The sequence below is a fragment of the Alligator sinensis genome, unplaced genomic scaffold (assembly GCF_000455745.1).
Source record: "Alligator sinensis unplaced genomic scaffold, ASM45574v1 scaffold293_3, whole genome shotgun sequence".
NCBI lineage: Eukaryota > Metazoa > Chordata > Crocodylia > Alligatoridae > Alligator > Alligator sinensis.
In genome coordinates this window covers 668,355-681,674 of record NW_005842604.1, presented here as the reverse complement: position 1 = coordinate 681,674, position 13,320 = coordinate 668,355, and the positions used below count along the sequence as shown (strand labels likewise).

Here is a 13,320-nt window from a genome sequence, read left to right as displayed (position 1 = left end):
ATTCCTGCTAGCCACCGGCTGCTCCAACACCACATGGCTTCCGGCTGCATGGCCGGACCGTGGGAGCATAGGGCCCATGCTGGTACCGTGGGGCCAGAAGCAGGAGGGTGGGTTCGTTTCCATAGGATGTCACACATGCACACCCCACCATACACATTCACCCTTTCCCCCTCGCACTGCTATACACACCAATCCCCACACCCCCTCAAACGCACCAGCCACCCTCCCCCCACACACAGCATCCCACAAACCCCATTCCCACCCACACCCCACATATCCACATGCACACCCACATGCTCCCTCACCCCACAAACCCACCCACACGCCCACCCCTATGCCCCCACCCCCTACAATATACAAGAGTAAGTCTTCATTTTAAGCTATTGTGCAATTACCTCTGTGTACAGTACACAAACACATGTCAATCAGGACAAACATTTTTTTTTTTAAATCAAATGAATGTATGTTGTAGATGTTTGCTTTTTAGAATATAATTTGGTATTTTTCTCGTTCCAAGATGGCAAAACCCTTTGCTGAAAGGAGTACTTCTAGGGGAAAGGGGAGGGACTTCTGGTGGGAAAGGCCAGGGGTTAGGGGGCAGGACTTCCAGTCACAAGATGGCAACTAGGGGATAGGGCACCTGTCAAGGGGCGGGGCTACCCATGCAGCCCTCAACAGCTTGCCAGAACTCAGTAAGTGGCCCTCGGCCCGAAATAATTACCTGCTCCTGCTTTAGGTGAATTAACCATCATCTTAATCTCTCTTTAAAAGGGGGTTGAGTCTGAACTCCCACTGAGGGGCTCCCCTCCTGAAAAGAAGGAACTGCCAGGTAGCCATCCATGCTGAGGGGGCTCTTCACTTCTATATATCTGATTGTGATTGTGATTTGTGTAAAGTTCTGCACAGATGCCTCGTAGGATTAATCTTCTATGCTTAAATACCCTGAAACTTGCACTCTTTAAAAATAAGTTGCAAATTTACAGTGCTTCTCAATACAGAGATTCAACAACACATGGGTGGTTAACAGTGCGCTCTAATGACTCTATTTATATTCTTTTACAGATGTGAAAGGGCCAGCTACTCACAGACTCTCCTGTGGCCAGTCTCCCTGTGCTGAAAGTACAACATGGGAGAGAAAGTACTGCATACTGACAGACAGCCAGCTGGTGCTGCTCAACAAGGAAAAGGAGGTGAGATACACTACTAATCACCAGGGGATTTTCCCTTTTCAAAAGTATCTGTGAAACAGCCAAACAGGTTTTTTGTTTTTTTCTCCCCCCTCTGACTCAGGGGTCATGGCTTTGGCTGAGAGAAGAAAACCAAACTAGTCTTAGGGTATGTCTATGCAAGGAAGGGTGATGGCAACATGGATAGGCATACCTGCACACTAGCTTTAATCTAGCTTGATCAGGTCCCAGTAACAGACAAGAAGCAACAGCACAAGTTTCAGCGTGGGCTAGCAACCTAGGTATATGCCCAGGGTTCCCTGTGGAATACCCCAGTTTGTGCTGCTGCATTTTGAAGTGGTGTGCTAACTGAAGTAAAACTAGCATGGGTAGGCCTGATTGCATCCCATTTGCACCACCTGCTTTCAGTGTAGACTGAAGTATGGTGGCAGTATGGAAATGCAGGTTTTTGTGTGGGTTAGCATACTGGAAAGAGAAGAAGCTATCTGCAAACTTCATATTGTGTAATTATCTTTGCTGTTGTCAGACAAGATGGTAACTAAAAGAGGTGTGCCCTTTGCTCAGTAAATTGGCAAACAAGAACAAGTATCATTCACAAAGGAGTGCTCAGAGCTATTGTAGCTTTTTTATTTGTATGTGTGGAATATGCAGTGTTGTGAAGTTTATATTGTCATGACTTAGACATGGCTCTACTTGTCATGAGTTGGTTCTCACTGTCATTCCTAAAAATATTCTGAGAAATCTGTACTCAGCACAACGCTGCCATATTATATTATACCTAGATGTAAAATGTTACAGAGGATCTGTTTCACAGACATTAGGTTTAAAGGTATTGATCTTGTTTTTATATGCTTCTGCCTGGAAAGCTGGTCTCCTACATAATGTGAATCCAGTCATACAGATGTCATAGGAGCCTCCAAGATGACCTAAAATAGATTTTTTAAAATGCAAATTATCCATGACTTACATCTATCTTGGGGATTCCGTAGGTCTAGAGGTGAAATAGGAATTTCCATTTTTCACCAATTTTAGGCTTCTATATCTGGCTCTGTACAGTCTCAAATTATTGGACCTAAAACCTGTCTCTGATAAAGCAATGAATTATTGTCCATTTTGAGCCTGAGTCGGTGAAATATTAGGAGACAGAGTTATTTACTTTTGGGGAAAACAGTTGTAAAGTTCCCAGGGCAGGCTTTTATTTTTATAAAATGAAGTTTTCCATCATTTAAAACATGTACTAGTGAACATGTGAGGTGGTGGACTAAGGTAGCTGAGTACTTTTTAACATACTTGGGGCTACAGTTTAGTTTGACACATGGTTTTCATTTTGCCAGTTATATACTTGGCATAAGGGACATACCTTATAAAATAAGTGTCATTTGAAAAAACACTGGGTTAAATAATTATCTCAAGAGCATATATAAACAGTAATCACACAATAATTGAGTGTTAATTTTAGTTACTATATTCAGTTAAAGATTTTGCAAGGCTATGAGTATGATAAATTTCTTGGCCAGAAATGAAATGTGTGAGTGTTATATTAGTCCACTAGTGTATTAAATGTGGACTAGTGTATTAAATCATAATGTGCAATACCTTAAATGTTCTCGTGTTTTGCGTATTGTCTGGCAGAAATTGAAGAGATTCTGTACGGGGCTGAGAGAGGAGTAAATGGAACAGGGGTATTATATGTACCAATTACAACGAAACAGCTTGAGCAGAAGAGTAAATCTTTGCAACAGGCACTCAGAGGAGCTTGCCAGCAGTATTACCTTGTGAAATTACTCATCATTCTAGCAAACTGCTTTATGCAAATTGAGCCAAGGAGACACTGCTTCTGGTACAGGTGTGACTGCACACACTAAATAGCTGATTTGTTTGAGAAGCTATCATCTGAAGTCTATTTGCAATTCTGATTTTTAAATAAATGTAACTACTCAAAATGGAAAGAAAAGTGAAAGTCATAGAATTATGAATGCACAAAAAGGCTGTATTAGTCTAGTGTCTGAACCTGCACATGGGAGTATGTATCTCCTCAGTGACAGAAGTACTAGTAACTTTATCATAATTTCTCTTGTGCAACACAAGGCTTGATGCAACACAATATGAGCACAGTGTGGACTTGAATCTATTCCAAAAAGTATTCAGTGTTTTTCTACTGTAGTGTTTTTGGAGAAGGGAAAGGAGAGACTATTTAGTGAATTTAAATTGGCTGTTAATTCCGAGGTACGTGTTATATAAATAAAAGATCTAGAGAACGGTGTAAGCTAAGACTAAAAAGGAACAGTTGGGAAATAAACTTGGGTGGAGCATGCAGATTAAGAAGCATGTAGGAGGCAATAGGGATAAGATTATAGGTAGGACCAAATTGTGTAGAGTCATGAAAAAATAGGTGAGTACCTTGGGCTTCATGTTTAAAAAAAAAAAAAAAAAAAAAAAAGACTGGTGAAGGGAGCAAAGAAGTGGGAAAGCATGGTTAAAATAGCAAGATGGTTCTAGAGGAAAGCAGGTGGAGGCAAGCAGTGGGAAGGTGCAGATGAAGTTTCAGTGGGGAGAATGGTAGTTGATGACTCAGGAAATTGATCTAAGTTTCTCTAAAATGAACATAAGGAAGGCGATAGATCTTGAAGACATGAAGAATGGAATGGTATAGCATATTGAGAGGCTACCTGTGAGGAAGAATAAATGGACTTTATCACAAGATGGCATCAGAGGAGGAGACTTGCACGAGCTATAGTCTAATGTAATCCTTTTATAATTTAAAGGTTTCTAATGTTTTCTTTCATCTGCATGAATTTTGATTCTGTTTGGTAAGTGATTTTGTTCTGGGTTCAGTTGGAAGGAATCAACCTTGTAGTGTTTCTTGAAACTATAATTTTTATGCAAAGAAACTGTCACTGTGTTTACCATAGTCAGAAGAGGTGTACAAAATGCAAACAGGCAAGTAAATGAGTCTTAACCATTTAACCTGTGACATTAAACTAACCTATGTTCCATTTCAACCAAAAGGCAGTGTTGTGAATGAAATATTCAGACCAATTTCACGAATGCTTGGGGAAAATTACTAGAACCAGAGAATAAGGCATTGGGAAAAATGCTTAAATGTTTTTACCTAAACACAATAGCAATATGTTTATTGTAAAGCCATAATGGACAGAGAGTTGAAAGAATTCACTGTGTGCAAATATAACAATGGGTATAGAGTTCAAGAGAAATTTCTATTTAGTTTGGTCCGAACATTTATAATTAATTAGGTAAAATTACATTCTGCCAGCATTGCTTTTTTGGAGAGTAAATTTAGGATGATCACATATCACATTGTCAACTTACCTTCTTTGTTAGTTTTCATTTCATAAGAATAAGAGCATTACCAAAGAAAAGAAAATGTCAAGACTTAAAAAGCAAGTATCTTTACTTTCAAAATGAGGATTATTCCATGAGGACATAGTCTAGATCTGTTTTGGGGAAGATATTGATTTTTTCCATCATCTCAGCTAAACTTCCATAAGGTGAGAGCTGCAAGAACACATTTTTACAGTAGTATTCGATAGGGTGTCCTCCCTTTTTTTCTTTGGCCTTTAAATAAAGGAATAATGTTATAGCTAAGTGCTTCTGAAGACTAGCTGCAAATAGATGTGTTCTGATGAGGAAGGACACACAGGAGATTTGCTTTTTATGACTTGGCTACTGACCAATCTTTTGTCGCGTTACGTTGCACATGGTTCTAAGTTATGAACAGAGTTCCTGGTTTTCTCTGTTTTAAAGATCACATATCCCCTGATAAACCCCCCAAATCCACATTTTTCTGCAATTAAAATGAAATGCCACTATATATGTATAGATATCAGTTGAACAAAATGCTTTATTGATATATTTACAATTTTAAAGCAAATTGGAAGCCTACCAATGCCTCAGTCACTATAATAAAACAAATTCTAAATACCTGTAAATTTTGACATTTGATTTTGGGTTTTTTATCATGGAAAATCAGAGCTCTCCCTGCACCTGCACTCACCAAGACACAGGTCCAGCTGTGGCTGTCCTTTCCCCCGCCCCCTCTCACCCCCCACCCAGGTTGTGCTGCTGAGCAGTCCTGATATGCTGGTGCTCCTCACCCATAGCCCCCTGGCCCTGCTGGTGCCCCTTGCTCCCCACTAACAACCCCCTGCCCCACAGCTGCCAGGGCTAAAGGTCCAAGGACCCGAGCCCCAGCTGCTGCCCATGGGAGGTGGGGGCTGCTGCGGTGGAGTGGAATGTAGAGCCCGGCTCCCCCCTCCCTCACAGGCCAGAGTGGAGCCTGTGGGCAGAGCAGATGTGGACTGTAGGCTTGGGCTCCCTGCCCAGCTGCTCTCCCCTATGCAAGGGCAGGTGGTGCAGCAGTGGCACTGAGCTTCCCTGCCCAGCCCCGCTCTGACCTGCTTCATGGGGTCCTGCTTGCTGGGCCGAGGAAGGCAGCAGGGTAGGGAGCCTGAGCCTGCAGCTGCCCCCACCCTGCACACAAATCTGGGAGGCACATGCCCCGCATTCTCTCCTTGGAAGTACACACAGCAGTAGAGAGCCAGCCCCTCCCGCCACCCAGACGAGCTGCCCACAGCCCCGTCCCACTCCTTGTCTGGGCCCTGCAGCTGTGCATTCTGACCTCAGACCCAAGCCACACACACCACCCAGGCTAGGCAGCAGCCGCAGCCCTGCCCAACTCCCTCCTTTCTTCAGTATGGGGGCCTCAGTCCAGCCCCCCATGCCAGACTTGCCTGAAGGAAGCTGCTCTCCAGGCTGCCTGGTGGCCATGTGCATGTGTACCTGTGCATATGTACATGACGCCCCCTGCTGATTGCCCTCCTCCTGCTCCCCACAGCCCCTTGGAGGCTGGAACTCTGCCAGCCTGCAAAGGGAAACTCACTGTTTCCTGTGTTTTTCTCTTTTAAAGGAGACAATCTGGGTTTTTCTCCTTACAATTAGAAAAATCCGGGTTTTACCGCATTTTTCTATCTGACCCCTGGTTATCAAAGACAAAAGGCAATAGAAACTTCCTGTGTGTACCCTGTGGCAGGATCTGCATCCTACTGACTTGAGAGAGGACCAGTAATAGAAAGTGGGGTATGACCCACCTCCTCTTCTTTTTACACTGTACCCAGTAGTGGGTGACAGTAATTGTTTTCCTAGCAGAAAGCACATGTTGGCACAAAGATTCTTCCTTAAAGAAGGTTGAATTTTCAATGGCATCCAAGTCTCATTTTCAGATGTGATGTGTAGGCACTTAGGAGTAGAGGTAGCTGAACATTTTCCAGTTAATGTTTTTCATTTGAAAATGCCAAATTGTCAAAACCAAGCCTGTTCATTGGAAATAATTAGTTTTAACTAACTTCCTTATTTGTTTAAGAAAAGTTTGAAATCTGAAAAAAAAAATGCAGAAAGACCCTTTTCAAAAAAAATTTTTTTGGTTCAAAATGTATTTTTCTTTAAATATTTTAATTGTTACACTAAATTTGTTTAAAGGTCATAATCAAAATATAAAGATTTCAAAATAATATTTTATCCAAAATATGTTTAGATTATGGCACCACAAAAAATGAATATTAAACTTCTGTCTACATTTATGAACAGACATTTTTTTCATAATTTCTTCTATGTGGTAAAATAATTTTCCTGCCCAGCTTTACTAAGTTATACAAATCCCTTTTGACTTTCATTTGGGCTTAAGTTCTTTTAAAAAATATGACACTCAGCGTTCTGTTCATGTCTTTGACCAGAACTACAAATATAGGCCCAGGTTTTGAAAGTTTTCTAAGAGACGTAGGGGCAGGGACAAGTGTTACAATGCAGCTGAATGACAAGGACAACGCTCTCCTTGTTTTGAATCCTGAAACTTGCAAATTAAATCTAGTTTAACTTTTGAATTGAGGTGGAAAGCACTGGAATGTCCCTAGATACTTATTTATGTCCCAGGGGCAGATTGCTCCAAGGTCTAACATTAAAAGAGCAGCCCTGTAAGGTCAGCTCAGGGTTGGACAATTCCCCGGATAGTAAAATCATGCAGATTGCCAAGGCAAGGGACATAATGACAAAAAATATGTGAATGAACTCTGAGCCCAAGTACTATTATGGACACTAAAAATGCAGCATTTTGTCAATCCTCGCTGAAATGCTTAATAAATTTGGAAGGGATTTGGGTAGGGGATGATTCTGTCTAATTTAGGTTAATTTGCTGCTTAAGTCATGAGGCTTTGGTTATTCCCTTGCAGATGTTTCAGTGCCACCTAGTCTTTGAATACATTTGACCTAATGTAAAGCAGCCTGCACAGCATGTCTGATATCTCCAGCACAGAGATATGTAAAGCTGCTGCTTGGAGCTCATTTCACACATTTGCGCAACATTATTTTTTGTGCATTGATAGGTAATCTGATGCTCAATGCCTGCAGACAGTCCTGCAGTCTTAAAATAGTTCTATTCAGTGCGTCTGGAACTGGAACACAGTTTCAAACATGCATTATTTTAATGACAACAGTATTCATTTTAAAAAAGATTGTGCTAAATATTTTGCCAATTGCAGCAGTCTTGGGAAAGCAGTGAATTTTTTTTCTATAATTTTTTTTTTCTCATTTCTGTGTGCTAAAAGCACTAGTATAGATGTAGTTACAGGAGCATATGTGTTTTTCTTGGCGTGGCTGCTTTTACTTTTAAAGTGGGTATGATCTATATCAACAAAAGCAGTCTTTGGGATAAGCTGCTTCTGCATTAAATGGGTACAACTCTACTGATTAAACCATTTCTGCTGTAGATCTGGCCATATTTTTCCAGTCCAGACAAATGCTAAATGAAGGGGAACTTGCTGAGAGTCAAAGCTTTGGCTCTTACATAACCTTCCAGTTGAAGCCTTGTTTCTTTTTTAGCACATCCAAGTACCTGTGTGTGTGTGAATTCCACTTAGTACACACAAGCTGAGAATCTTTTGACACCCATGGAAGCTGCCGTTGTGCCCTGCCTGTTCTTGAACTTCCTTTCCCAAAAGCAGAAAGGATGGACTGATTCCCCAATCACCTGTTTCTCTTGCCAACCATGGCAGTGGGCAGAACAGGGTCACCTTAGCCAGTGCCCTCTTTCCTTGTCACCTAGTTGTTAGTGTACTTATTTTTTATGTTTCATTTGAGATCATTTGAAAAGAAGAAAATTAAATTAGGTTTAGTTCGTTCATTCCTACTTCTATGGATAACTTATGGAGACAAAAATTGCTCCAAAGAAGTAAAAGATAGAACAGAAAACTCTCTTGTAAATGTACATATAAAGCAACTAGAAGTTTTTTTACTTGGGGGACTTTCAAGATTATTCAGTCCATTTTAAAATGCAATTCAAATTTACTAGATTATTTATCTTTTAAACAGGCAGATCTATTAATTAGTTCAATTTAAGTTCACTCAGCAGTAGTATCTACCTGTTGAACAACAGTCCAAAATAGTGGGGGGGGGGGGGTCTTTCCCCTTGTTGCACTGTTCAGATTTTAAAATCTGATCTCATATTCTTTTCCACCTATTAGGAGAATTTCCCCCTCATGGGATTTGAACTTAGTATTTGCTTTGATGTATCTTCCTTACAAGCCCATGACAGCATGCACACTGTCATCCAGCTGCTAAGAGGGCCATCTTCTTAGCAATAATTTTTGTCCAGAGGTCAGTGAAATTCAGGATTTAATGCAGGGTCCTTTGCGTGCAGCTTTTTTATGTGAACCATGTAACAAGAATATCTCACCCCAGATTTATTTCAAAGGTCATCTTGGACTTTCAAATCATTATGTACCTTTTCCAGTATTTCTTTTGGAACCTGATTTGTCTCCAGAGGAGATCAGACTCCATACCTTTCATATGAAAAAAGCACTCTTTTTACTTCCACAAAACACAGTGCCTTGTTAATCAGTGTGGCTATTTGGACATTCAGAGGTAGTTCTAAGCCCCAGACCCCAGCCGGGGTTTGCCTGGGAAGGCAGTCTCTGCTTCCCATGGCCCCCCAACCCTTCTCTGCTAGAGCAGACGGCACAGCACAGCCCAGCCCAGGGCTGGAAAGTATGCTGGGATGCTGGGGGACTGTGAGTTAACTTGAACCAGCAAGAGATCTAGGACAGAAGTTTCATAAACTGATTTGACACAAATCAGTTAAGTCTGATACTACTTTCAACCAGGTTTATCTTAAAACAGTTTCAGCCATTTTGAAACTGGTTTATGTGCATTGAATTTCTGTTTTGTTATGGGTTTAAGCCAGTTTCTGATGACTTAAAGGGTTCATGTGCAACTTCTGTCCCTAACCCTTAAGACTGCAGGTGGCCCTGATATGTTTTAATAGAGACCCCATAGCTGAAATCTGGATCAGGTGCTCAGTTTTGTTAAGCAGTACTGCAAGCACTTTTCAAATGAACTCCTAGGTCTCCACTCTTTGAAGAGGTAATTTCTCGATAATCACCGAGACTTGAGAGGCTGGGGAACATTAAAATGCAAAAAGTACAATTGCTTGCTTATAGTAACAGGGATTCTTTAAGGTGTTCTGAGCACATAGTTCCCATGACCCACCTTCCTTCTCCATCAACTTGAACTTTATCATCACACACAGTCTTGGTCAAACTGAGTAGCAGCTGGGGACACTCTGTCTATATGCTTTTGAAGGAGGAGCAGAGCACCTGTACAGCTGTACAGGTAAGGGGCATGTACACCAGAAGTAAGGTTCATTTGCTCAGAACATCTCGAAGAACCACAGTTACTCTACGATAGGTCACGATTCAATTTGCAGAGAAGCATTCATAGTTCCTGATGGACCCTGCTTTCCAGAAAGTGCTCACCCAAAGTCTGTCTGTTTGGGTAGTGGGAACAGTGTGTCCTTAACCCACTTGGGTTCTATAGTATAAAAATTACATTAGCTAACATGGTATAAAAATGAAAAAAATAAAAAGCAGCGAAAACAAGACAAAATGGGTTTTGACTCAGGTCAGCAGCTCAAATTCAAGGCTGTAGGGGAGCCAGTGCTTGAATTTGGACTTGTAACCAAATTTAAAAGTCAAGTTAGCTACTCATACTCACTGCTTGTTTTAAACTAAATAAACTAACTTGGATTAGCCAATATGAGTTAAGAACACTTTTTTTTTCAGTGCAGACACAAAGCAAAAGTACCCTCATTACCAAGGACACTGTTATATAATACATTTATGTTTGAAGAACCTGACTAACTAGGAAAGGATCCTTTTAAACTTTTACCTGGTTTTTACTTACTAACCTCATCAAAGGTATCTCATCCTCTGTAGCCCTTCCTTCATTTTTAATTTAAAAGTAATGCAGTGATACCGCATAATTTATTGTAACTATTTCTTTCTCTGACTGTCCTTTTATCTCCTTTTATAATTCCTTGTACATCTGAGTGAACAATGGATTTTTCAATTCACTGGCAATTTAAAAAAAACTAGAGAACTCACTTCAACCCAAAAGAAACATTACTTTTCAAACAACTGAACGCCTTTACAAAACACTTCATGGAATCCCCAGTTTTGCTGGAAAAAAATACCTGTGGTTAAAAAATTTCTTCCAACTCTTAATACCTTGGGCTTTGTTTCTGTTAGATTACAGATTCCTCAGAGCTTGGGGCACTATTTGTCGTCTTTTCTGCAAAGGGCCTTCCATTTCTATAACAGACTGGCATTCTCAAACCTTTTGCTCTTTAAATCACTGCTTTGTATTAGGAATGTCTTTAGCGGGGAAATGCAGTCTGTTTTGATCTAAAAATGATGTTCCATTGTAGTTTGTGTGTATGTATGTGTTAGATAAAATTGGATGGGGTGGTACTAGTGGCATTTGAACCTTTGAATTGAAAAATCAAATTTCAATTTCAAAGAGAGGAGAAAGAACCTGTTCTGGAGGGTATGAAGATGGGATGTATAAATCCAAAGGAGATGCAGCATGAGGAAGGTAATTCAAGCTGTGAATGCTGCTATTGGTTGGAGAATCCTGATCAAGCTTTAGGTAACCTCTGGGTATTGTGTCAAGAAAAAGGTAAAATATTTAATAGGTTTGTCTGGCATATGTTGAATAATGACCTCAACCTAATGCAAAGCTGGTGAAATGCTGAAAGAAAACATTTGTTGAAAAGCTTTTAAAATTCCAAATTACACTGAATAAGACTGACGCTTGCTCTATAGAATCAGCACCAAATATGCACAATTGAGCCAGGTAAATTTGTAAGTTCTTCTCTTTCCATTTGCTTTTCCAATAAAACCTCTATTCAGTGTTGTAACCCCATAGGACCTAGTGAATTGAAGCAACAGGTTTTTATGTTTGTTTTTTTTTGGTAAGCTACATAAATTTTGACCAGTTAGTAACAGATGGAGCAAAAATTAGAGACATCTTGCCGGCAGGAGAAGCAGGAGACTGCCGCCAGCTTGTGTGGTTCACAGACTGCTGGGGGTATGTCTCCATTTCTTAGGGGTGCACCGATAGAGAATTTTTGAGCCGATACTAATGGCTGATTATTAACAGGCCATATCGGCCAATACTGATCTGATTCTGATATGCAGCCAGGCAGTTTGGAGAGCTGTGTTAGGCTGGTAAGTCTGTTGGGAGGGAAGGGGCAGGTTGAGGCCCCTGCGGTGAGGGAAGGAGTGGGGCTGGGGCAAGGGACGGGGCAGGCGCTGTACAGCCAGGGCAGAGCGTGGGATGGAGTCGCAAGTGGCTCGTTCAGTGGGCACGTGGGGGCAGCTGCTTCTGCTGTACACACCCCGGGAGGGCATGGGGGGTGCAGGGCTGGGCTGGGCTGCACTTGGGGCAGGCAGTGGCAGCATTGGGAGGGAGCTACAGGGGTGCTACAGCTACCTCAAAATTCACTGTAGCCTGCTTCCCAGTGCTGCCACTGCTGTCCGCCCTGAGCGCAGCCCAGCCCAGCTCCCTGCTGGGAAGAATTCAACACCACCTCATCTCCAGCCCGCAGTGGCAGCCCACCCTCGCGCTGCGCACAGATCTGGGGGCAGATGACCCCATGCTTCCCAGGTGTGTGCAGCAGCAGGAGCTGCTGCCTCTGGATGAGCCACTTGCAGTTCTGCCCCCTGCTCTGCCCCAGCTGTGCAGTGCCTGACCCAGGCCCTGCCCCACTCCCTCCCTCACCGCGGTAGCCTTGATCTGCCCCCCCATTCCCCTTTTCCTCATAGCAAACCTACCAGCCATACCCAGCTGCTCGCCACACTGTCAGGATGTGCTCCTGGCTGCCTGCATGCTGTGCTGCAGGTGTGTGCATGAACAGGGCACTTATCGGTTGCATTATCAGCCACATCAGCCAAAAAAAGCCCATTGCCAATACAGTCAATTTTCCTTGTATTGGTGCACCTCTACCATTTCTTAATTTTCTTACATTGCTGCACACCCGTACAATTCTGCATTATGGATATTTAAAAGTACAATTTGCGTTAGGGCTGTGCAAAGCTTTGGTCCCTGATTCGATTCGGCCTGATTCAGTGGCCGAATCTCTGAATCCGAATAGAATCAGGAGACCATTTAATTTCTCCGAATCGAATTGGAACCCTCCAAATCGATTCGGAGAGATTTGAAAAGATTCAGACATAGACACAGCTTTAAATGTGTTTTCTACATACCTATTTAAGGTAGCAGGTGGCTCATGAATGCTGCGATGCTGAGGCAAATGGAGCATCCCACAGGAGCACGAAGGACTCCACAGGGCGCTCAACAACAGACCTGGAAGCACTTCTGGTCCACTTCCAGGTCCACCGGGGAGTGTGCGGGGGCATCCCGCCCCCCCCCCCCCCCCGCCTCCCTGGCTCAGCGATTGGTGCCTCCCAGGTCTGGGGGGGCATGTGGGGTCCCCCCATAGCCAATCATTGAGCCAGGGGGTGTGGGGGGCCCCTTGGCACACCCAACCCGGAAGTGAACTGGAACTACTGGTCCACTTCCAGGTTCACCGCTGAGCATGCAGGGGTCCCCTGCGCACTCCTGTAAGACACTTTTTCCACCCCAGCATCTAAGCATTCACGAGCCACACCTGGTACCTTGAGGTATGTAGAAAAAACATTTAAAGCTGTGTCTATGCCCGAATTGCTGATTCTGCAAATCAGCATTGAATCTTCTGGTTTGGATTTGGCCCAGTCAAATCAGGGAC

General features: G+C 42.5%; 1 protein-coding gene across 1 annotated transcript in view; it reads left to right on the top strand.

Moving 5' to 3' along the window:
• The window catches only part of RASAL2 (RAS protein activator like 2), a 178,876-nt gene that overhangs the window by 32,477 nt on the left and 133,079 nt on the right, over positions 1-13,320 (top strand). Inside the window, exon 2 of the mRNA XM_025214769.1 lies at positions 1,063-1,190. Coding sequence (XP_025070554.1) covers positions 1,063-1,190 — 128 coding nt within the window. The remainder of the gene's footprint in view (positions 1-1,062; positions 1,191-13,320) is intronic.